General features: G+C 40.0%; 2 protein-coding genes and 1 long non-coding RNA gene across 4 annotated transcripts; 1 reads left to right on the forward strand and 2 right to left on the reverse strand.

Annotated features, from left to right (window-relative positions):
* Positions 1-247: 247 nt before the first annotated feature.
* On the reverse strand, positions 248-2,782 carry LOC103442484 (uncharacterized). Its single transcript, XM_008381272.4, has 6 exons — positions 2,331-2,782; positions 1,877-1,999; positions 1,521-1,709; positions 1,324-1,405; positions 832-896; positions 248-715 (listed from the first exon to the last, which is right to left on the reverse strand). Exons 1-6 carry the CDS (start codon positions 2,607-2,609, stop codon positions 419-421), a joined length of 1,035 nt encoding a protein of 344 aa, XP_008379494.2. The 5' UTR covers positions 2,610-2,782; the 3' UTR covers positions 248-418.
* Positions 2,783-4,677: 1,895 nt separating this feature from the next.
* LOC139187946 (uncharacterized) lies at positions 4,678-6,443 on the forward strand. The gene is made up of 3 exons (XR_011570987.1): positions 4,678-5,176; positions 5,275-5,341; positions 6,153-6,443. It is a non-coding gene; the product is annotated as an uncharacterized lncRNA (long non-coding RNA).
* Positions 6,444-8,544: 2,101 nt separating this feature from the next.
* LOC103442485 (uncharacterized) lies at positions 8,545-24,180 on the reverse strand. Of its 2 annotated transcripts, none has more exons than XM_008381275.3 (15): positions 23,653-24,180; positions 23,377-23,503; positions 23,196-23,236; positions 22,689-22,782; positions 20,911-22,043; positions 20,518-20,649; positions 20,116-20,188; positions 19,748-19,787; positions 19,594-19,666; positions 19,305-19,370; positions 19,101-19,178; positions 18,821-18,987; positions 9,686-9,732; positions 9,289-9,508; positions 8,545-9,186 (listed from the first exon to the last, which is right to left on the reverse strand). In XM_008381275.3, the coding sequence occupies exons 1-15, from the start codon at positions 24,063-24,065 to the stop codon at positions 8,726-8,728; spliced, it is 3,165 nt and encodes a 1,054-aa protein (XP_008379497.1). In that variant the 5' UTR covers positions 24,066-24,180; the 3' UTR covers positions 8,545-8,725. The 2 variants fall into 2 exon arrangements, with proteins under 2 accessions (XP_008379497.1, XP_008379495.1); XM_008381273.4 differs by having other exon boundaries at positions 19,594-19,669; positions 23,653-24,178.
* Positions 24,181-25,591: the final 1,411 nt, after the last annotated feature.

Here is a 25,591-nt window from a genome sequence, read left to right on the forward strand (position 1 = left end):
GCATTACCGGGTTAATAAAATTTGCTGAATACTGGATTCAAAATTAGCAGACTAATATGCCTCAATTGGATTTCTACTGCTCTACATGTTTTGCCGGTGATTTTGGTGTCCGCTATAAAAATGAGTGGAGTTAACGGAAAGGATCAAAATGTCATGCGAGAGTGAGTTTGAGGACCACGGAAAACAAAACAAAAAAGTTGAGGGACGAAAATGAAAGATCACTCCAAGAGAATTGAGTCTTACAAAATAACTAGTAAAACAAAGTAACTTTCTTTATTTATATACGTTCAATATTTGAAACAAAGAATATTTCATACAACAAAGTTCTTCACACCCCCTCTTTTACAATACAAGAGATATTGGGTTTAAGATACAAAGAGAATTTGGAAATATTAATAGCGTCTTCATGGAACACTCTTCAAAATGAGATCTTGATGAAGACCAAGATGTTCAAAGCTAAAATGTAAAGCACAAAACCCGACCTGAGCAGCATGAGCTTTTGCTGATTCTCTGCTCGGCCATCGGCATTTCTATGATGAGCGTCAAGGATATAATCAGACGAAGCAGGTCCTTTTCCTGATGCACTCCGTCCAAACCTATTTCTAGCAGTATTCATTTCTATGTTGCTACTTTCAAGATTTCTCCACAACGCATTCAATCTTTCTAGCTCCATCTCTTTCAAATGAATTTCATTGACCAGGCCTTCTGCTTGTGCCTATAAACACTCAGATAACAATGAACAAATTTTTTACCATGTATGAACAGAGAATAATACAAATGACACCTGAGAAATAATAAAATTCAAATACTACTGAAAAGTTACGGGGATACCTGTTTTGCTTCTAGCTGCTCAATTAGGCTGTGCAGTTGTTTATCCAAAATCTTCTCTCTTTGCACTGCACAAAATAAATTGCTTACAAATTAGTCATACAAACTAGAATGACTGATAGTTTACTTGCAAAATTCAGCCGAGAAGCGGTTAATGAGTTTATACAAGAGCCACATGCTGCACCATATGCACCACTGAGATTCCAAAAGGCAATATATGCACAACTAAGATTGACTTTTATAAAGTCGACCCAAAAACAGAAGTAAAGAACTCAACTAACCATAAATTTCTTACCCGTTCCCCATTTTCTTGTTCAACATTTTTCTGTTTCTAATTTTGTGTAAACCTTATTTGCTTGAATGTTCCTATGACCAACAATACATCTAAACAAAAAATAACTAAATGGCCATTGTAAATTGAAAGTATAAATGCATTCAAACAGCAAACAAACACTATATATAAAACAAATCAGATGATTAATGTACTATATCTACCTGGCGAAGGCTGACTCAATGCAATATCTTGAATTTCTGTCCATTTTTGCTCTAAATCTTTCACTACTGCTTCCATTGAACTCTGAGAGATCACAACATCTTTTCAGCAATCGAGATAAAATAAATCCAAATTACAAACGCATCTGCAATGAACGAAGATGAAACAACTGTAAGATCAAAAGGAAGATGAGACTGACCAGTTCTTTTTTCCTCTCCTCTAACTTTTCAATTACAGCCTTCTTTGAAGCTTCTATGTCATTTTCAGTTTCAACAGTCGTCTTTGGGTCACCAGTGGATTCATCTGATTGACCAGATCGACTGGCATCCAATGCAGTTTGTGCATTTTCAAGTTCATATCTCAAATTCCTTTCATTCTCGTCCAATTCCTGATAACAAGAATATAAAAAAATCAGAAAAAGTGTGGTTTCCATTAACAAAAATACGATATTACTCAATGTCATCAGATACAAGATTATAATACATGTGTAGGCCTAGAATACATGATGAATAAGAGCATCGTGCAAAAATAAGTTGTGGGAAACTCAAGGCTCACCATTAGCTTCCTCTTAAGCAAATCCGCTTCTTGAATTTTCTCCTGTATTTTACTTTCACAATTCGATATTGCCCTTTCATATGCAGCATTCTCTTCCTGCAATGTCACCTCCCTCAACTGTGCCTGTTGACAAATACAAATCGGAACTATTAAGAAAGAAAACTAAAAGAGAAAAACAGCGCCTTTTCGATTACTCAAAACTTAAACTACACGACTGCCATAGCAAAAAATAAACAATCACATAAACCCAGATAAGAAAGTTTCAAAATTAGAAGAATATGTGCAACAATTCAAAGTTGTACACAAAAATTACAATCCAAACAAAAAACCCAGATACAAAAACCACCGAATTCGAATCAGAACATCCAAATTCAATAAGAATCATAACAAAAATCAACAACCCAGATAAGAAAAATCAATCGAAATTCGAGAACTAAAACGAACCGAGCCGGACCTGTTCGCGGGTGGTGGAATGGGCGTTCAATTGGAGAGCAAGGGCGGCGTTGGAAGCGAGGGAGTGGGCGTGAAGATCAGGGAGGCGCTGGGAGATGTCGGAAGGAGGGAGTCTGAGCCGGAGATCATGGATCGAACGGCTGAGAGAAGATGCTTTGCGATTCAAGTCCAGGACGTACTTCTGCTGCTCCTGAGTGAATATCAGTGGGATGTCTTCTTCGTTGTCTTGCCCTCCACCTCCTCCCACTACGTCTGCTGCCCATGCTAGCAGTCCTGCCATCTCTCTGGAATCTGGATGGCGAGGCAAGGCAGTACCGGGATTCAGAACCGACCCGAAAACGAAGCGGGTTGGGAGCGATCCGGGTACTCAAGTTTCAGGTCGTCTGCACTTGTCTCGCCCCCGGATCTCATTTTTAATTTCCTTCTTTTATTTTTTTTAAGTGATTCTTTAATGTTTTTTTTCTTTTTTTTTACATTTCTAAAATATTACGGGAAATTCCTCATAATTCATCAAATCAAGGAATTCGTACAGTTAAAATTTGATCTAACAGTTGAAGTTATTATAACTTTTAAAGTAAGACCCTTTTTGTAATCGTTGGATTAATTTTCAATGGCACGGATTCCCTGATTTGATGGATTAAGCGAAAGGAATCTGAAGATGATCCATTTCCAATATTACGTATAGTTTTAACCTGTTATGGCAATGAGGTGGCAAATATGTCACCATGTAAGAGGGTCTTATTCATGTCTCGTCGGAGACTTGACAAATGTCATAATAAAACTGACAGAAAGTGACAAAGTGAGATGAAAATCGAGTTTTAGATATTAAGGGGTGTAATTTGCATTTCAAGACATTGATATTGAGTTCCAGAAGACATTGCGAAACATAAGTGATAAGTTGTAATAAAAATAATGAATTTTTTTGTTTCAGAACTCTACGGGTGTCCAAAGCAAATAATGATTTTCCTTAAGAAATCACTGAGCCTTTTATGGTAACTTTATATATGGTATGAGTCATTTGTAAAATTGATACACGTCCAGAATTGAAACTTAAACTTACAAACAACACTTATGAAGATGAGATCCACTTTGTTAGAGCAACTTCAGGCCCATTGGGTTTGAGAAAGCCCAATTGAATGGGCAAGAGCAAAACGGGCTTCTAGCTCGAACTTGCAATCGAGCCCGAGCCATCAGATTTTGTATTGTGCAGAGGCTCTAATTCCGGCGACGGGAACTAAACATAGGTGAAAGGAGCGACCACACTGTTCTAGCTTAATTGATCTAACCCCAAACATAAAATAATTGGATTGAACTAACCAACTAATAAACTGTTGACCTACATATTATTATTTTTTTTTCTTTTTCTTTTTTTGTTAATCGATATATTTTGTTAGATTAGCGGTAAGATTAGTCACCGACGGGTTTGAACCCACGCCATCATGCAAGGGCTTAAGGGTTCAACATTTTTCCACCACTATGGTAAATGACCACTTGCACATATTATTCATATTTTGATATCATTTTTTTTATAGAAAATTTGATGTTAACCCAATGTCATAAGCATCCATAGGAAAATATCAATGACAATTATTTGTTCATGAAGTTATTCATTTGCTATATAACACAGGTAAGTTTTTCAAGTTTCTTGTTTGTAAATAGAAAAGAGGTTGTAATGATGGGATTAGAAGTAATGGAATTTGAAAGTATTTGCTTAGCAATAATATATTTATATTCATTAGATAAACTGAGAAAAAAGAAGTCTGAAAATCCCATTGTAGTGTATAGCAAAGAATTTGTCGAACACATTTTGGTTGATGAGTGGTTGTCGTTCTTGGGGCACTTATTGTGTCTGATTGATTCGAAAATTTATGAGAAAATTGTAAGATGAAGACGAGATAGAAGAAGATAACCTGGATGAGATCGAGGTGAAGAAGATATGTGTCACAGCCCGTCCCGAGATTTTCATATCGGGAGCGTGAAATGACGAAAATACCCTTATCGGGTACTAAGGTATGTGTGTGAGACATATATTTTTGGTCTAAATACATACATTCCTAAGTTTTTGGAAATGAACTAAGTTTGATTTAATAAAGTGATATGTATGTTTGTGTGGCTAGGGATGTGAGCTGGACTTGTTATTTTTGGATGGATCACACCCACACACACGGGACACTTCTCATTTTCCTTCCCCCGTGTCTTCTCTCTCTTCCCTCACGACACTCTCTCTCTCTCTTCCTCTCGAAACGTACGGACCAACGTCAAAAACCCCTGAAACTTCATGGATCGACGTGGAGATTAGCATTATCGTGTTCGTAAGTGTCCTACGAACTCAAAGATACCATTTTCAGGTAAGAAATCCTTCGTTTTCACGTTGAAAACTCGAGGACCGAATGTGGCACTATTCATGAACTTTGTGTTGGTTGATTTTTAGGACAATCCAACCTCACAGTGAGCTTAGTGAGGTTCTAAGGAAGCTCGGGGACGTTCGTTTGGAAATTTTGGACGTCGGGATCACCACGTTCAAATTTGGCCGGTTTTCGTGGGATTTCTCGAATGAGATTTCGTGATTTTTAGAGCCTTAAAGTAGTATAGCGTGAAACTACATGTTTAGGGCTTCATTTTGATATAAAATTCGAAGAAAACGGTTGAGAAACGAAGGAGAACAAGCAATTACAAAATTCGCCGGAATCCAGCCACCGGAAAAACCAGTCCGGCGACTGGCTGAGGAAGAAGACGCGCGTGGGGGCGCGTAGGTCCGTGCCACCCACGGCGCGTGGGGGCGCGTGAAAAGCCCAAAATTTTTTCTAAAAATTTCTCGACGTCCGTGACGTCGAGTAGGTCGATGTGGTATATTCATATACCCAAATTGAGCACCGTATGATAAGTTATTTCGAATTGTTGGTTATGTGTTTTAATTAACGTTTTTATAGTTGTTTCGCATATAGGTGACACCTATCCCGAGGACGAGCGCATCCAGGGACATCACGGGGGTTACGACCCATCGACTTACCAGTGAGTGGGCAGTTTTGTTTTCGTATTACCTATATACTACTGTTTTTCCCAGAAAATGCATTTATATGAAAATATGTTTTAAAATGCCATGCATGCAATCGATGAGATATTTGAATTGATAATTGATGCATATATATATGAATTGACGCGGTGGACGCACAGGTGAGTTTTTACATTATTCATACGATTTACTTTTATGTGAGTTGCATTGGAAGCTCATAACCTGCACCCTAGGTGTTAGTGCTTATATTATTCACCACACCGCACGCTCGCCTTGGATCCAAGTAGGTGAATGTCGCACAGACCATGTGAGGGTTCCGACATGCTAGTCGTATAGATCACTAGGTGTAATTCCGACTAGTGGGTGACCTTAGTTATGCGCGCCGATGATTGATGAGAGAAGCCCTAGAGCGTATTCTTACACCTTTCATCGTACAGACTACCTTACGTAGTTCCGAGTGACGTGCAGAGTAGGGCCGTATAGGTCACTGTGGTGACTCCGGCTGAGTGGGATATTGAGCTATAGAATCAGCCGTACAGGACCACTGTAGGGTCTCCGGTTGATTTATTATTTCACCTGATTTATATTGATGTATTCATATTATATTTTGGCATGGCATGGCTTATTCTTTCTGAAAAGCGTTGAAGGATTGGGATTTGAGCTGTTGGTGATATATCTATATGTTTATATACTATATTTCTGGGAAAGTATACAAGTTTTACGGTGAGGGATTAGAAATGTTTTAAATGAAATGTTTTGGAAAATCTTTGGTTTTACTGACCCACTCATCTTTGTTTTGCGCCCATCCAGGTTCTAGTTAGCAGTTGGTGGCTCACGAGGTCTTTTTCGGTGTTCTGACAGACGTTCTGCATGTAGGACTCACATGCGGGTGTTGTACTTTTAATTATAGTCCTACTTGACTGCACTTGATACCTACGCTCTGAATTCGTGTGTTTTACTTTATAACTCACTCTTTTATGCTAGTAGGTTATTACTGCTAGTGGTTGTTTTAAATTCCTTCATATTTCTATTATATCTTGCTTCCATGTCGCACTTTTGGCTACGTCACGCTCACGTGACGGCCAGCACGCCTTGATTCTAGGATCGGGGTGTGTCATATGAGAGAGTACAAATGAATGTGTAACTGAAAATAAATTTACTTATCATTTATTAAATGATTTTAAGCCCAAATTAACTCACATATTCGATAATAACACATAGCTTAACCTGTGACGAACTCAGATAAGCAGATTCTAGAACTGTCAATGCACAATGAAATCATGTATAAGTTCAGGAGAGTCAGCTGTTTAAATCTTCCTAGGATTGACCAAACAAGATTTGGAGCCATATTGCTTGGAGGGCATCACTAAGTGGATATTGAGAAATGACAATCAATGTAACACCATTGAAAAAGCTCTAAGATATCAAAAATATGGACATCCAAAAAATCACAATAGTGCAAGAACAAACAAAAGCACTATAATCGACAAGACATCAAAAATATAAATACAGTTGTTCGTTATTGACTATGATTTTAATCCGAACAAACATAGAAATATATTTGATGTAAAAGGTCTTTGAAAGGAAAATCATCTTTTGAATAACGGTATACGAATATATTATATTAGTTTCCCCCAATATCTTAATTTATTCTAATCGCAGCATTTTTGAAACATTTGTAACATGTATTGGCTATTACGATAAACTCCAACATATACATGTGCTCCAAGCCTCCAATACCAACCTCAACTACTAATCTAAATGTATGTTTCATGTTGTTACTAATTTCTCATACAAATGTCGCCTCAACATCACCCTTGTGATATGATGTTCAAATAACATGATCTTAATAATTTCACATGACGGAGCAAGTCGCGCACCACCACCAAAATTTACTTTCCTTCAAATGTAAAACAAACAAAAAACAAAACAAAAAAAGCATAAAACACATTATTTAAAAGAAAGCAAATTTTGATGATGGTGCGCCAGCCTCAACATCTTCCACTCACTTCCAGTGGCAGATCCATAAATTTTTTCACGAGTGTGCTATGTACACAAAAAAGGCAGAAGCAATGTGTTTTCACAGTGTTGAGTGTGAACATATCGAAGAAAAAAAAATCTTATATGTGTTATAAATAATTGGGTTATTCTTTTGTCGATACATATTATGATAGAACTTCAACTTATTCAGCTACATTGATAGGGTTAACGTATGGAGATGACTATCTTATTGGCACCGGATCAATGCATGCGGCATTGGAAATTCATGCAGCGAAAGTTTGGTGGCACGTAAAAGAGAAGGAGAAAATGTACGAGGGAGATTTCACTAGGATTAATAGAGTGGTGGGAGTGCTGCGGGCAAACAAGAGGGACAGCGGATTGGAGAGTGTCGGCTTGCAATTCAGGTCTTGCCTATATTACCGATCACCGGAGCTTTGTTTTCCGATGTTGGATTTGTTAGGGAGCTTGTAGGGTGGACGTAATATAGACAAATTTTTGTACCATTGATAAGGTGTCATTATAGACAAATTTTTGTCATAAGAACGTCTTTTTTTTGTCTGATGTCATGAAAGGAATTGAACATAAAGCTCTAATGTCTTTATGTACGAATGAAGAGATTTTTTTTTTTTTGTAACCAATGCACAATCTTAGTGACGTCACTCATCAAATGAATGTTTGTTACTTGTTTAAAAAGTGATGAATGCTAGCTACATTCTCTATTTACCTTCTCCATTTAATAAATGGGCAAATAAGATAGAATAAATGGCAAGATAATTAGCATTCCTTTATCCAATAAATGACTGCCAATTGGCCTGTTTGCTAATTGGGTGAAAATACCTTCTTTGTCAATTGAAAGAGTGAAAATACCAAATGAATCCGTCAATGAAACTAAAGAAAAATAACTAAAATAAAAGTTTTAGGCAATATGGTAAATTAAACACAATAATTTTACCTTTTTTTTTTCAAAACCTCACAAGCGAGATAACAATATCAGTTACCCCCATTTTCTCCTTCACGTTTTTCTCCCAAATAAAAATAAACTTCTATTGACGAAATAGTTGTCCAAAATCAAGACTAAAATGTCAACTATTAGTTATCATGCACGGAACTAAAATATTAGTTTCATAACGAAAACTCTGACTAATTAAAATTGCCTGTACCAACTCTTAGCCTAATGATATTTTTCTTTTAGATGTTGAAAGAGCTCCCCAAGTTTGAATTTCTTATTCCAACGAGAAATCTGCTTTGCAGTGAACATTTGGGGATCGATGGTAAAAGCACCATTCGAAGAAATGGCATTAACTACCTCAAAAATTCATAGATTAATTTCGTTCTCTCCTTTCCTTTTTACAGACAAAACTATATACAAGAAACATGGCTTCTCATCTCTTTGCTGCCCACGCCCTATCGACGTCGGACAAAACTATCTCTTGACACCGAATAATTCCGGCTGCCCCTCCATAACACAGCCATCTCTCACTACCCTTGTTCATGTTCCATCTCACTCTATGCATTGCTACTGTCTTGTCAGGAAAAACTTCTGGCTCTTTCACGGTTTCTTCTTCTCGATTAGTCGGCTCTTCATCCATGCATACCAATGCTTGGTCATCATCCGCATTTTTCTTACTGGACTTTGATTTCTTTGTTTTTTTGCCGTCGAGAGAAGCCACCCCAGTTTCTTCTTCCTGTGCAGCAGTCGGCTCTTCATCTATGCATACCAATGCCTGGTCATCATCTGGCTTTTTCGTACTGGACTTGGATTTCTGTGTTTTTTTGCTTTTGAGAGGTGCCACTTCTCCCCCACCTTCCAATTCAATACCTGGATCATCACCGTAACAAAGAGCTGCGACAAAGAGACAATTTGATGAACATTTCCAAAAGATGGAACTACGAACATAGGGGATTAAAGAGAACGTCGAGGGTTCCGTAATTGACTAAGCTTTACCTAAACTTTGATCTTCAGATGTGTTATCTTTTGCCATCTTATCATTAGTAGTTTTCACTTTGTTTGACTCGGCATTGTTACGTGCTACCTTCAGTGGGAAAGGGGAATTTGATACTGGAGTATTGATGATTACAGCAGATTCCTCCATTGTCAATGACACACACAGAAAATGTGGGGCTCGGTTTCGTCGAGGATCTTTCTCCAGAGATTTAGTTGTAAGCTGATGATATGAAAATAAAAACAAAAAATTTACCGCAGGTCTGATGTTACTAAAAATTTTAGACACACTCAAATAGCGTCTATAACTCAAGAATTTACCTCCACGACTGAAAAGTGTCTACAAGAAAGATAAAATACGTCTGATATAGGGATATCAATGGAAGAAGTTGAAACTCACCTGGAAGCGAAGAACAGTTCCGTCTGCACCACAATATGCAACCATACCTGAGATTTGAAAGGGGAGTTCTCCAATTAGAAGATTTCAAAAAAAGCTGGAATCAGAAGTTACACAGAAGTATAGGACAAAGTAGATTAATCATGAAATCACACCGCTGTAAATGTCAATCCAGACAACTCTTCCTGTTCACAAAGTTTATTTAAAAAAAAATAGCAATGCACAGCCACAGATATATGAGTAGCATGCTCGCTGTGTGAAATTTATGGTCAATGACAATGATTTAAAATTCTTGGCAGACAGGAGGCTAAGCATCAAGGGAGAATAGGAATTTCAGACACAGAAACACTTCCCCAAAAAAATTAAGAATTCGATAGCCAACGCTTATGCAGTTTCAATTGCGTGAGGAATAGGTCCAACAACAACAACAACAACAACAAAGCCTTTTCCCACTAAGTGGGGTCGGCTATATGAATCCTAGAACGCCATTGCGCTCGGTTTTGTGTCATGTCCTCCGTTAGATCCAAGTACTCTAAGTCTTTTCTTAGAGTCTCTTCCAAAGTTGTCCTAGGTCTTCCTCTACCCCTTCGGCCCTGAACCTCTGTCCCGTAGTCACATCTTCGAACCGGAGCGTCAGTCGGCCTTCTTTGCACATGTTCAAAATCACCGGAGCCGATTTTCTCTCATCTTTCCTACAATTTCGGCTACTCCTACTTTACCTCGGATATCCTCATTCCCAATCTTATCCTTTCTCGTGTGCCCACACATCCCACGAAGCATCCTCATCTCCGCTACACCCATTTTGTGTACGTGTTGATGCTTCACCACCCAACATTCTGTGCCATACAACATCGCTAGCCTTATTGCCGTCCTATAAAATTTTCCCTTGAGCTTCAGTGGCCTACGACGGTCACACAACACGCCGGATGCACTCTTTCCATCCAGCTCGTATTCTATGGTTGAGATCTCCATCTAATTCTCCGTTCTCTTGCAAGATAGATCCTAGGTAGCGAAAACGATCGCTTTTTGTGATCTTCGCTAGATTGCTCCGGTCATTAGTGTGGATAAGTATATAAATGGATAGAGATAGGAAAGCAAACACAAGATGTACGTGGTTCACCCAGATTGGCTACGTCCACGGAATAGAAGAGTTCTCATTAATTGTGAAGGGTTTACACAAGTACATAGGTTCAAGCTCTCATTTAGTGAGTACAAGTGAATGATTTAGTACAAATGACATTAGGAAATATTGTGGGAGAATGATCTCGTAATCACGAAACTTCTAAGTATCGGAGTGTGGTGTCGTCTTGACTTGCCTTATCTGTCTCATAGTTAGATGTGGCATCTTCTCTGGAAGTACTCTTCCTCCATCCAGGGGTGGTATCTTTAACTGGTGGAGATGCACAAGGTAATGTATCAATTTCACTTGAAGCTTACTTGTAGTTTCAGGCTTGGTCAAGCGCGATACAAACCATGTAGTAGGAGTCCCCCAAGTCGCCGAGCTAGGGGGTCTGCTGAAAGAGGTGACAGACAAGGTAAGCAATCAGAGCTCCGACTGATTGTTCACCTTCTCCCCATCTTGCAGCAGCATGAAGGATAAAGAGAAGAAAAATGAGAAGAGATGATATGAGATACTTTTGCTTTTGAAGAAGTAACTTTCCACAGGCTTATTCTTGAACTGAGCTGGAGGGTTTTCTGGTTTCCTCCAGAGTATAAGGCCGACTGAAGAATTTGAGGGTCAAAACAAGTCCATCAAATCTAGAGTACGTTCCACCCTGCTGATATGGGATACTTTTGCTTTTGACAGAGTAATGAATGTATCGGCACGTGTGCTGTTACGCTTGTCTCCACATGCTTCCTTGTATCCTTCGCACTTGCCCTATCTGTTCCTCAAGCAGATGCGGAATCTTCCCTGGAAACATAAGATGTTGAAGATGAGTACTCGAGAGCAATGCCAGGTAAGTAATCAGGTAAGGGGTTCCAGGCAGTCAGTTCCTGGCTGGAAGCTTGATTCCAAGTGCTGACTGATTGCTCTCTTTCTCCTTGTCTTGCAGGTAAAAACAAGGCCAAAAGAAAAGACAGGAAAAAAGCATGATATGGGATACTCTTGCTTTTAACCCTGATGATATGAGATATTCTTGCTCTAGTATAGCTTGTTTGCAGAGGTATTATCGGGGGGAAAGAAAGCTGAATATTTCGAAAGGCTTCGTTGGGAGTGCCCTCTCAGATATGATGAAGGGTTGAGCATTTTTGCAGGTCTGCCTGTCCGTTGGGGATGGAGGTCGACATATATAGGAGTCTCCCTAACAACAAGTAGTAATGCTATTCCTTTACCCTGCTTGGTCATAGCACGGTAGTGAGAGCTGCCAGTTTCACATGTTTTAACTCTGTCAGAGCACTTTGAAAAAGTGGTCTGTGGTATCTGGCTCTCGAGATTCGGAGAACGATGCCTCTTCGATTTTTGAGAAAGCAATCATGCTGGGGGTATGACTCTCGAGATTCGGAGAGCAGTGTCTCTTCGATTTTTGAGGAAGTAATCATGTTGGGAGTCTGGCTCTCGAGATTCGGAGGGTGGTGCCTCTTCGATTTTGGAGCAAGCAATCTTGTTAGGAGTGTTGTCTCGAATGTGAGTATAGGTTGGGTATGTTTGCTAGTCTACCTTGCCACAAAGCACAAAGGTTGACACACAGGGACTTTCCAATTATCCAGCAATGGTACTGTTCCTTTACCCTCTCTTCGATTTTGAGAAAGTAGTCATGTTGGGAGTCTGGCTCTCGAGATTCGGAGGACGGTGCCTCTTCGATTTTGGAGCAAGCAATCTTATTGGGAGTGTTTTCTCGAATGTGAGTAAAGGTTGGGCATGTTTGCTAGTCTACCTTGCCACGAAGCACAGAGGTTGACACACAGGGACTTTCCAATTATCCAGCAGTGGTACTGTTCCTTTACAGTTGTGGGTAATAATATGGTAGCTAGACCTTCAAAATTTATGTGTCTAAACTTTTGTTAGTGCTGTTTCTTTGCTATTCTTTTACCTTTCTTGGTCAGAGCGATGTAGTGGGAGCTGCAAGCTTCACGTGCTCAACTTTGGCAGAGAACTTTGGCAAAGTTATTTGTGGTACCCATGAGCTATTGTTGCGTGTGGGAAGTGGGTGATTGAACAGTAAGATTCATGTGCTTTCTACTTCACCAGAAGTCTTCGACAGAATGCCCATAATTTCTGCAAAGCTGAGTGTGCGTGTGACAGGTGTTGACAAGGCTAGAAAAGTAGGTGCCTCTTCGATTTCTGAGATCGGCCCTCGTGGTCTCTGAGCAGCCCAGCTTTTGAGAAAGCGAGCGCCTCTTCGATTGATTCAGAGAACGATGCCTCATCGATTTTTGAGAAAGCAATCATGCTGGGGGTCTGGCTCTCGAGATTCGGGGAGCAGTGTCTCTTCGATTTTTGAGAAAGTAATCATGTTGGGAGTCTGGCTCTCGAGATTCGGAGGGCGGTGCCTCTTCGATTTTGGAGCAAGCAATCTTGTTGGGAGTGTTTTCTCGAATGTGAGTAAAGGTTGGGCATATTTGCTAGTCTACCTTGCCACGAAGCACAGAGGTTGACACACAGGAACTTTCCAATTATCCAGCAATGGTACTGTTCCTTTACCCTCTCTTCGATTTTTAAGAAAGTAGTCATGTTGGGAGTCTGGCTCTCGAGATTCGGAGGACGGTGCCTCTTCGATTTTGGAGCAAGCAATCTTATTGGGAGTGTTTTCTCGAATGTGAGTAAAGGTTGGGCATGTTTGCTAGTCTACCTTGCCACGAAGCACAGAGGTTGACACACAGGGACTTTCCAATTATCCAGCAGTGGTACTGTTCCTTTACCCTTGTGGGTAATAATATGGTAGCTAGACCTTCAAAATTTATGGGTCTAAACTTTGTTAGTGCTGTTTCTTTGCTATTCTTTTACCCTTCTTGGTCAGAGCGATGTAGTGGGAGCTGCAAGCTTCACGTGCTCAACTTTGGCAGAGAACTTTGGCAAAGTTATCTGTGGTACCCATGAGCTATTGTTGCGTGTGGGAAGTGGGTGATTGAACAGTAAGATTCATGTGTTTTCTACTTCCCCAGAAGTCTTTGACAGAATGCCCATAATTTCCGCAAAACTGAGTGTGCGTGTGACAGGTGCTGACAAGGCTGGAAAAGGCTGGAAAAGTAGGTGCCTCTTCGATTTCTGATATCGGCCCTCGTGGTCTCTGGGGAGCCCAGCTTTTGAGAAAGCGAGCGCCTCTTCGATTTTTGAGATCGGCCTTCGTGGTCTTTGAGCAGCCCAACTTTTGAGAAAGCAAACGCCTCTTCGATTTCTGAGATCAACCCTCGTGATCTCTAAGCAGCCCAGCTTTTGAGAAAGCAAACGCCTCTTCGATTTCTGAGCAGGCGCCTCTTCGATTTCTGAAGCTTCGTCGAGTGCAGATTTTTATAGGGGCTGGCATTAAGTTCCAAAGCACACTTGAATCTCCACCAGTAGAAGCTTCATTCTTGCACTTCTAAGATCTTGATTTGTCCGACCTCTTCTCTCTTCAACACCTTTGAAAATGTCTGGCCCCTCCGACCGTCGTTTTGACTTGAACCTTGTTGAAGAGGCAGCCCCGCCTTCTCCAGACAACATATGGCGCCCATCCTTCGTCTCCCCTACTGGTCCTCTTACCGTTGGGGATTCCGTGATGAAGAATGATATGACCGCTGCGGTGGTGGCCAGGAACCTTCTCACTCCCAAAGATAACAGACTACTTTCCAAACGGTCTGATGAGTTAGCTGTTAAGGATTCGCTGGCTCTCAGTGTTCAGTGTGCAGGTTCTGTGTCTAATATGGCCCAACGCCTATTTGCTCGAACCCGCCAAGTTGAATCATTGGCGGCTGAAGTGATGAGTCTCAAACAGGAGATTAGAGGGCTCAAGCATGAGAATAAACAGTTGCACCGGCTCGCACATGACTATGCTACAAACATGAAGAGGAAGCTTGACCAGATGAAGGAAACTGATGGTCAGGTTTTACTTGATCATCAGAGATTTGTGGGTTTGTTCCAAAGGCATTTATTGCCTTCGTCTTCTGGGGCTGTACCGCGTAATGAAGCTCCAAATGATCAACCTCTGATGCCTCCTCCTTCTAGGGTTCTGTCCAGTACTGAGGCTCCAAATTATCCCCCTCCGGTGCCTTCTCTTTCTGGGGCTCTACCGACTGCTGAGACTTCTCCTAAGCAACCTTTGTGAAGGCTCCCTCTTGTGTGCTTATTTTGACTCATGTATATGTACATATTTGTAGCTTATCGGGGATATCAATAAATAAGTTTTCCTTCATTTCAACGTATTGTGTTAAATACACCAAAGCCTTCTTCGCTAAGTTCTTTGAATTTTCTTTTGTTAAAGCTTGTATGTTGAAGCTTTCTGAGTGGAGCATGTAGGTTGGGGTAGTGTTCTCTTAATTTCCCGAATGAGGAAAACTTCTCGGTTGGAGACTTGGAAAATCCAAGTCACTGAGTGGGATCGGCTATATGAATCTTAAAACGCCATTGTGCTCGATCCTGTGTCATGTCCTTCGTTAGATCCAAGTACTCTAAGTCTTTTCTTAGAGTCTCTTCCAAAGTTTTCCTAGGTCTTCCTCTACCCCTTCGGCCCTGCACCTCTGTCCCATAGTCGCATCTTCTAATCGGAACGTCAGTAGGCCTTCTTTGCACATGTCCAAACCACCGTAACCGATTTTCTCTCATCTTTCCTTCAATTTCGGCTACTCCTACTTTACCCCGGATACCCTCATTCCTAATCTTATCCTTTCTCGTGTGCCCACACATCCAACGAAGCATCCTCATCTCCGCTACACCCATTTTGTGTACGTGTTGATGTTTCACCGCCCAACATTCTGTGCCATACAGCATCGCCGGCCTTATTGCCGTCCTATAAAATTTTCCCTTGAGCTTCAGTGGCATACGGCGGTCACACAACACGCCGGATGCACTCTTCCACTTCATCCATCCAGCTTGTATTCTATGGTTGAGATCTCCATCTAATTCTCCGTTCTTTTGCAAGATAGATCCTAGGTAACGAAAACGGTCGCTCTTTGGTATTTCTTGATCTCCGATCCTCACCCCTAACTCGTTTTGGCCTCCATTTGCACTGAACTTGCACTCCATATATTCTGTCTTTGATCGGCTTAGGCGAAGACCTTTAGATTCCAACACTTCTCTCCAAAGGTTAAGCTTTGCATTTACCCCTTCCTGAGTTTCATCTATCAACACTATATCGTCTGCGAAAAGCATACACCAAGGAATATCATCTTGAATATGTCGTGTTAACTCATCCATTACCAACGCAAAAAGGTAAGGACTTAAGGATGAGCCTTGATGTAATCCTACAGTTATGGGAAAGCTTTCGGTTTGTCCTTCATGAGTTCTTACGGCAGTCTTTGCTCCTTCATACATATCCTTTATAGCTTGGATATATGCTACTCGTACTCCTTTCTTCTCTAAAATCCTCCAAAGAATGTCTCTTGGGACCCTATCATACGCTTTTTCCAAATCTATAAAGACCATGTGTAAATCCTTTTTCCCATCTCTATATCTTTCCATCAATCTTCGTAAGAGATAGATTGCCTCCATGGTTGAGCGCCCTGGCATGAACCCGAATTGGTTGTCCGAAACCCGTGTCTCTTGCCTTAATCTATGCTCAATGACTCTCTCCCAGAGCTTCATTGTATGACTCATTAGCTTAATACCCCTATAGTTCATGCAATTTTGTACGTCGCCCTTATTCTTGTAGATAGGCACCAAAGTGCTCATTCGCCACTCATTTGGCATCTTCTTCGTTTTCAAAATCCTATTGAAAAGGTCAGTGAGCCATGTTATACCTGTCTCTCCCAAAAGTTTCCACACTTCGATTGGTATATCGTCTGGGCCTATTGCTTTTTTATGCTTCATCTTCTTCAAAGCTACAACCACTTCTTCCTTCCGGATTCGACAATAAAAAGAGTAGTTTCTACACTCTTCTGAGTTACTCAACTCCCCTAAAGAAGCACTCATTTCATGTCCTTCATTGAAAAGATTATGAAAATAACCTCTCCATCTGTCTTTAACCGCGTTCTCTGTAGCAAGAACCTTTCCATCCTCATCCTTGATGCACCTCACTTGGTTTAGGTCCCTTGTCTTCTTTTCCCTTGCTCTAGATAGTTTATAGATATCCAACTCTCCTTCTTTGGTATCTAGTCGTTTATACATATCGTCGTAAGCCGCTAACTTAGCTTCTCTGACAGCTTTCTTCGCCTCTTGCTTCGCTTTTCTATACCTTTCACCATTTTCATCAGTCCTCTCCTTGTATAAGGCTTTACAACATTCCTTCTTAGCCTTCACCTTTGTTTGTATCTCCTCATTCCACCACCAAGATTCCTTTTGGTGTGGGGCAAAGCCCTTGGACTCTCCTAATACCTCTTTTGCTACTTTTCGGATACAACTAGCCATGGAATCCCACATTTGGCTAGCTTCCCCCTCTCTATCCCACACACATTGGGTGATTACCTTCTCTTTGAAAATGGCTTGTTTTTCTTCTTTTAGATTCCACCATCTAGTCCTTGGGCACTTCCAAGTCTTGTTCTTTTGTCTTACTCTTTTGATATGTACATCCATCACCAACAAGCGATGTTGATTAGCCACGCTCTCTCCTGGTATAACTTTGCAATCCTTACAAGTTATACGATCCCCTTTCCTCATTAGAAGAAAATCTATTTGTGTTTTTGACGACCCACTCTTGTAGGTGATCACATGTTCTTCTCTCTTCTTAAAGAAGGTGTTGGCTAAGAAGAGATCATATGCCATTGCAAAATCCAAGATAGCTTCCCCATCCTCGTTTCTCTCCCCAAAACCATGGCCACCATGAAAACCTCCATAGTTGCCTGTCTCCCTGCCCACGTGTCCATTTAAATCTCCTCCTATAAATAACTTCTCCGTCTGAGCAATTCCTTGCACCAAGTCTCCAAGATCTTCCCAAAATTTCTCCTTCGAACTCGTATCCAACCCTACTTGAGGTGCGTACGCACTAATCACATTGATAAGTTCTTGTCCTATTACAATCTTGATTGTCATGATTCTATCTCCTACCCTCTTGACATCTACAACATCTTGTACCAAGGTCTTGTCCACGATGATGCCAACACCGTTTCTCGTTCTATTTGTGCCCGAATACCAAAGTTTAAACCCTGAGTTTTCTAGATCCTTTGCCTTACTACCAACCCACTTAGTTTCTTGTAGGCACATAATATTTATCCTTCTCCTCACCATAACTTCCACTACTTCCATAGATTTTCCCGTTAAGGTTCCTATATTCCACGTTCCTAAACGCATTTTGCTCTCTTGAACTCTACCCTTCTGTCCTAGCTTCTTCACCCTCCCCCGTCTAATAGGATCAAAGTACTTCTTTTGTGTGTCCCGGGTAAAGTTGATAGGAGCATATGCTCCCAAACAACTTTGAGTGGAGTCGTTCGAAAAGAAGTTTCTATGGCCCCCTTGCTCATTTAACACTGCATCCGGGTGCCGATGGAGATACAGCGACCCTTGCTCACTTATCACTGTGCTCAGGCCACACAGCGCGCCACTTACGGGTGACGCCCTAGCTTTAGCGCGATTTTGTTCTGGATTCATTTTCATAAGGATTCGACGTGATCATGGAGTGCCGGCTGTCGACTACCTGACGCCCTCCCCCTCCTCCTTTATCCGGGCTTGGGACCGGCCATGTAAGACATAGGCGGAGTTGCGTGAGGAATAGGTCCAAACAAGGAAAAATAGAAGAAATGAGCGGATAATACATAGTATCTATCTACTTATGTACTGTATGCTTATGTAAATTCAGCAGTCAATGAGACTATTGAACCTCAGAGATCCAGGTACCATATATAAATTTCCTTTTCTTTTCCTTAAAAAGAAAAATAAGGCCATTTTTCGTTTTGAGTATGCTTCTCTCAGTGCACTGACCTTAGCACCAGGTTGCAGACGGTAGAGCCATTTGCCATTAGGCCATACTGATATGTACCCATAAGGTCAACTCTGATATAATCAATATACATATACGCACACATTTGTAATCAACTGAAATACCGTTCCAGATAGAAAAGCACTAGGAAGACCTGTTAATTGCGAGGCATGAACACTCCAGATAGCAAAAGGCAAACAGCTGAGATTATGCAGGCCAGGTTGTTTTGTCCCAACCCTTCCTGTTACAGGGTCATCGGATGCAGCCTTCACCAAGCTGATAGCTTTCATTGTTCCATCATCAAAGGATAAAAGAACACACCTAAAAAAAACAAAACACAACACCCACTAAAACTGAAAAGTATATAATACATGTGTACATATGCACACCAACCAGATAGTTACACTTATGTTTCACACCAAGACTGTGAGTACCTTGGATCTGGAAGCCAATTCAGACTATATATGAACCTTGGTAAATGATCGAGGTCCCACAACGGACGGAATGGATCACTGCAAAACCAAAAGTTATGCATTACTATGAAATGCAATTTACACTAAAAACCACAAGCATTTAACAAACAGTAAAGGAGGAGAAACTACACATGAGTGTAATAAAAAACAAGCCATGATACTTACCGCAGGTCCCAAAATTTTAGGCCTCCATGTCCACCAGTAGCTATAAGATGGGCACCCTCTGAATTGCTGAAATTCACAAACAGTTGCATTTCACATATCTGAACGAATAAATATAAAATTGATAACATAAATAAATAAGAGCCTGAAATAGCAATCTCTATGCCTATATCATAATTTAGTGACATTCAAGACAACCCTTACAACACACATAGCCCCACAGAACTTCAAAAGAAGACCGTAAAGTACCACATAAAGAAGTAAATACAAATTGATTTCCAACATAGCTAACCTTTCAGCCGGGGCCCAAGCAAGTGCCCTAATTGGATTTGTATCTGCACTGAAGCAAAGTAAAGGCCTTGTATCTGCTGAGCACAAGTGGAGAATTGAAGCCAACATTCTTAGTTTACTTATTAGTAAAGTTAAAAGTCACATGTTAGCCATACCTTGAGATGCATTACTTGCTGAAAACTTCCATAAAGCAACCTGAACACATCGAAAACTTCTTTTAGTTATATTATCAAGAAAAAAAAGAACAAGTAACTAAAGAAAGAGACTCCTTCCAGCTGGACGCTGAGTGGGATGGAGGAGATGGAACTAGCAAATTCAAAAACAAATACACAAAATGTTTAGCATGTATCCTTCTATCAGAATGCAGAATAACCACAAGGTTGCCCATTGAGTACTTATCCTTCTATGGAAACCCTTCATCAGTTAACATGAATTCTTATTTGAAACCATGCAAAAGCATGATAAAAGTCTACAAGGAAAATATATTAAAGAAACATTAAAGAATGAGGTGCAAGAAAATCACCGTTCCATCATGGCATCCAACAAGTAGGTAATCATAAGGTGGTGAAGGTGACCATTCCACAGTAAGAGGGATGCTGTTCAACAAAGCAATGGATTTAAAATTTCCAGTTAATCATATACGTCACATAACATGGTCAAGTGAGACATCTGAATGCGGTGAGAAACCCATGCATATTATACAAGATTATGCAGCAAATGAATTCAGTGCACAAACCAAATGAAATAGTTATCCACTGATGATATCATGCCTATGGGAATCTCATACATCAATCAAAATAAGCCGGGGAAATTCTGATATGATTTTATTGTTGTCAAAAACTTGGAAATGATGCTCTAAATTACATGGCAATCTAAGAAAACTTCCAAACTATTATAAAAAATGAGGAATATACTTCCAATGTACCTCTTTTCACCACCACACTTCAACATTGAGCATCTGAAAACTGGTGCTAATTTTACAAAGCGAGGATCAGTGCCCTCACCACATGAAGAAGAATAAATAACTTCAATTGCACGAGGAAGAGGAACATCCCACCTGCATTTAAAAAGGTCCAGGATAAGTATGATGAGATAGCAGAACACAAAGTCATTTAGCTAGTCGAGGACTAATGTAAAAGGAAGAAACTGCAAATTGCATGTTGCATGTGCACTCAAATATTATCTTGACTGCAAATCTTTTGAGAAGAGATCTAATAGATATAGATATCAAGAGGTCAAAACAAAGAATAATGTTAAAGGACATAAAGTGTAAGAAACAAAAAGGAACCATTTATAAACAAGTAGGTTGATGCCATACACTTCCAGAGACCCATTTCCTGACAGCACAGCAAGATAGCCCATCCGATACTTGCTTTTGGAATCACGTTCATTAAGAGGACGCCATTTCACATCCCAAGCAACCTTTCCATGGTGAGCCAGGCATAATACAATTCGTGGCAATGCTACATCTGTCGGAACTGAACACCTGGTTGAGCCAGTTTCAGAGTAACCATTATTTTGAACATTTTTGCTTGTTTGAGGATCATGTCCAGAATTCTGCTGTGTGTGATGATCTGAAACAGGTGGTCCCTTCTCCCCATCTTGATTCAACAGTGGTGGGGATGTACAACTATTAAGAGGATCCTGTCCAGAATTCTGATGTGTATGATGATCAACAAGTGGTCCTTTCTCCCCATCTTGATTCAACAACGGTGGACATGTAATACTGTTATGAGGATCCTGTCCATAATTCTGCTGTGTATGATGATCTGAAACAAATGATCCTTTCTCCCCATCTTGATTTGACAACGGTGGACATGCATAACTGTTATTACTCCCTGCACTTTCCATATTATTCAATTTTCTCCTCTGAACATGTGATTTGCTAGCTGGATCAGATGCAGATGCTGCATGTTTGTAACTCTTTCGTTTTTTACCATGATCTTCTTGTACAACATGCACATGAGTATTTGCAGGAACACAATCCATAGAAGGCAACTCTAGTGATCCCTCTGGATATTCGATGGCAAGAACCTCAACATAATCATTGCTCTCATCCAAGTTGTCAACATAATCTTCTACTGCATACTTTTTAGGTCTTCCTCTAGGCCTCTTTGGTCGAGTTGATTTTTCTTCTGTGGCCTCTTTGTCAGCAGATTCTTCAATTGGCTTCTTTCTAGGTCTTCCTCTAGGCCTCTTTGGTTCAGTTGATTTTTCTTCTATTGGCTTCTTTCTAGGCCTCCCTAAAGGCTTCTTTGGTTCAGTTGAATTTTCCTGTCTAGCTCCACTGTTCTTACGGCCCTGCTTTTGCTTTTCCGCTATTGAATGTTCGTCTTCCTTATTTACACCAGCATTTAAAAGACACCATATCTGAATGGCACCTCTCCCAGTCAGTGGCTCGCCTAATTTGTGATAAGAAGATCCAGGAGGATGAGCAGCTACGGCAATAAACTGCAAAGTATGGTGATGATAACGTTGTCATAAAATAGAAGACGAGAACTACTTTAACATGATAAAAGTTCACTAACTTGTATAAACCTCACCAATTTTACAGATGTTACTGACAATAACACAAGAAGTAGCATAAATATTTGAAATCTAGTTGTATCTTTTCACAAAAAGGAAAACGAATTATCACTATGGTCCAACATCAAAGTTAGACAACTATTGCCAAATGTATGTGTATGTGCAAACTTACTAGCATTATTATTAAAATAATGTGAATTTAATGACGTAAACATAAGAATCTGAACCCCAAGAAAGCAAGAAGATGGAAAACCATACTAAGAACCACCTAAAAGGAGACTTCTCGTCCATTTGAGAGAAAACTAGTCAAGGGAAGTTTCTTACATTGCTCAAAACTAATATTTCAGAGTTCACTATTTAAGGCCCTTAACATTCTCAAGGAATCTGTTGAAGTAGCTAACCACTAATGATCAAGAATGTTAAAGTCAAATATTACAAAAATAACTTCGTAAATAGCAAAAGTTATCATATCACATTTCCTTCTATGAGAAGTAGCGAAAGTTGTAGACCCTTAAATTAATAGACTTTGACAAGAATGAAAGAAGGAAGGGCCTCAAAAAGATCATGTACCTCGCATTTTGGATGACCATCGCTACTTTGATGAACTCTAGGACACCAATCTAACGCCCAAACAGGCCCTCCAACATACATCAAAAAGTCTTGGCTGCAAAAATGTATAAAGGACATTTGGAGATATATATCAGTGCTTGTTTAGGTGGCAGCAAAAATCCAATATACAAGACTAACATCAAGTTTAAATTTGAATTTTTTGGTCAACAAAAGCAACAATCTCCGAGAAATTTGATAAGTAGAATAGTGAATGAAATGCAAAAACACAAGCACGAAACAACTAAGGACTCGTTTGGATGTGCTTTTAAAATGACTGAAAGCGCTTTTAGAGAAAATATTTTTGAGTTCCAAAAGCACTTAGTGTTTTTCCAAGATTTACTTGCATTTTTACTAAAGATTGGTTCTAAAAACATTTTTACCAAAAGCGCTTTCAGTTATTTAAGAAGTACATCCAAACGAGCTCTAAATCATCACAAAATGCCTCATTGCTAATGCCAATTCACGTACCTCAACTCCGGAGATTGTGCGACCCCAGAAAGTGCCTCGTTCTGCATTAACATGTAAACCGCAAATTAGATCAAATGCCAACTTTGTTTCCTCATATGATAATGAGAGACATCACTACAGCTCATCCTTTGCAAAACTATTACAGGCAAACCGACCATAAATTCAAATTCGAATATATAACCTTAGGAACTGTTGCAGAAGAAAATTGCCGCAAGTTTATCCCACCGACGACATCCTCCCCCTCAGGACTTCCAACTCCACAAGCAAATCGAACATCTCGAGGTTCGTACTTAAAATCTGCCCATTCCCTTCAACAAAAACGTTTCTTTGCAATCATCAGAACAAGAAAAAAAAACGTTTCTTTACAATGAACAAACAAAACAAGAAAAAAAACGTTTCTTTACAAAATTGAGCAACAAAAACACTATGAATAGATAGGGATTTAATTTGTTATTACCTTAGAAAAGTAATTGAGGACGATAAGGGTTGAATCTCGCCGTCTTCGACGCCGCGATCCTCCTCCGCCTCGCCGCAGAGTTTGGCAATGGTGTCCATAACTCTGAAGTGATTCTCCACCGAGTCGTCGAACATCGAAACTCTAACCGTAGACCCATTCCTCGAGCCTTCTTCCCCAATTCGAACTGGCTCCGCCTCAATTCGAACTCCCTCCGGCTCAACTCCAACCGGCTCCGGCTCAATTCGAACAGGCTCCGGCTCGATTCGAACTGGCTCCGGCTCTGGGTTCTGCTGATTGGATGTTGTTGCTGGTTGGGATTTTCGCTTGGTCTTGGTTGTTTTCCCGCGTTTTGGAGCCAATAGCACCGCAAGTGGAGGTTCAACTTCCACCTCCTCCTCCACTGCATTATTCATGCCTCGCCGCCGAGTTTTCGAATTCGAATATTCTGCTTTTTTCTTTTCTCTTGGTTTGGAGTGTAGGCTTCGAACCCTCGCACTGGTAGTCGTCGATTGTTAATGCTACGCCGGACTCTCAATCCACGTATGCCTCTTCTTTTATAAATTAATTGGAATTGAATTCCATCCGAATCTATTTTGTGGAGATCCTATTGATCCTTATGTCTTAATTATTCATCGTATATCGTGCAGTTATAAATCATTTGACTTTTTTATTTAAAATGAAACACAAATAGTATATGATAAGAAACTAATCGCACGATGTACGTTGAACGGTTAAAATGTGAAAATTCCTAAGATTTTCACGAAATAGATTTGGAGAGAAAGGAACGGATCCCTCCTGAGCTTAGGAGGCCTCCTGAGCAAATCACACAGGTCGTTGGATTTTGATCCGACGGCTACAAACATGAGGCCCCTCTAAAAGTTATAATAATTATAGCCATCGGATCAAAATCCAACCGTATGTGTGATTTGCTCAAAAGGCTCAGCCTCCTAGGCTCATGAGGGGATCCGTTCCCTTGAGAGAATCCGCTTCCAATTTAATTCCACAGGCGAGTCCAGCCACTAACACAATAAAAAAATAAAAAATACAATTAAACCAAGACCATCTCATGAGAGTTTGTCTTGTAAGTACTGGTTTGGTACTGAAGTGTTTTTATAAAAAGTGGGTATCAAAAAAAAGCTGAGCTCAAAAAGGTGTTTGGTAAACACTTAAAAACAGCTTATTTTCATAGCTTTAGGTGAAAAAAAGTTGAAAACGTGAAGCAGTAAAAATTAGCTTATTCTCACAGTACAACAGAAGCAGTTTTTTTTCAAAGCACAACAATACCAAACCAGCCCTAAGAAAGGTTTTTGGACCTTTGCGTGTTTTGAGAATTGAACCGAAAACGAACCGGGTTGGGAGTAGTTTGCCAATTATAAACAATAGTGGAAAGATGATGAGTCTTTGCATGAATATGAGTTCAATCTCTAATATTTAATCTAACAAAAATCTAATCTTAAAAATAAAAAATAAAAAAAGTAGTTTGTCAATTTCTGGATAGCTTCAAATTTGGGTTTTCTTGACTCATACTTCTGATTTTTAATCATTTAATGAAAAATATATCAAGTCATTTGTCACACCTTTGCTTTCATTATCTAGAATATAATTATGTATTTTGTACCTTATCTTTCCTTTATAGGCCGTCGGACTTGAAAGTTGAAACTATGAGTCTAAGGCCATCTCCAACCGATGGTTGCCCAGATGGCTCGTTTTAGCCCTCTGGCCCTTCAAGATTATTCAAGATATTAATATTTTAATGAACAGTGCATGGTCATATTTGCCTCTGTCTCAAACCGAGGTCCAGAGGGCCAGAAGGCTCGTTTTAGACCTTTCACAAAAAACCGTCTTCAACCGAGGGCCAAAGGGCCATAGGGTCAAACATAATTTATTATTTAAAAATGTTGTTTAAGTTTCATGTTGTATAATTTTTATGTTGGTTAAT

Source organism: Malus domestica, chromosome 09, assembly GCF_042453785.1.
Source record: "Malus domestica chromosome 09, GDT2T_hap1".
In the NCBI taxonomy this organism is placed as follows: Eukaryota; Viridiplantae; Streptophyta; class Magnoliopsida; order Rosales; family Rosaceae; genus Malus; species Malus domestica.

Bases quoted from the DNA above. Each gene is read 5' to 3' on its own strand.
- LOC103442484 (XM_008381272.4), bottom strand. From the start codon at position 2,609: ATGGCAGGACTGCTAGCATGGGCAGCAGACGTAGTGGGAGGAGGTGGA. The intron at 1,710-1,876 runs GTGAGCCTTGAG...TCTTGTTATCAG, and splicing joins TGCTTAAGAGGAAGCTAATG to GAATTGGACGAGAATGAAAG. The intron at 1,406-1,520 runs GTCAGTCTCATC...GTGATCTCTCAG, and splicing joins AGGAGAGGAAAAAAGAACTG to AGTTCAATGGAAGCAGTAGT.
- LOC103442485 (XM_008381273.4), bottom strand. From the start codon at position 24,065: ATGAATAATGCAGTGGAGGAGGAGGTGGAAGTTGAACCTCCACTTGCG. The intron at 23,504-23,652 runs GTAATAACAAAT...TTTTTGTTGAAG, and splicing joins TCCTCAATTACTTTTCTAAG to GGAATGGGCAGATTTTAAGT. The intron at 19,371-19,593 runs GTTAGCTATGTT...TGTGAATTTCAG, and splicing joins GCTTGGGCCCCGGCTGAAAG to CAATTCAGAGGGTGCCCATC.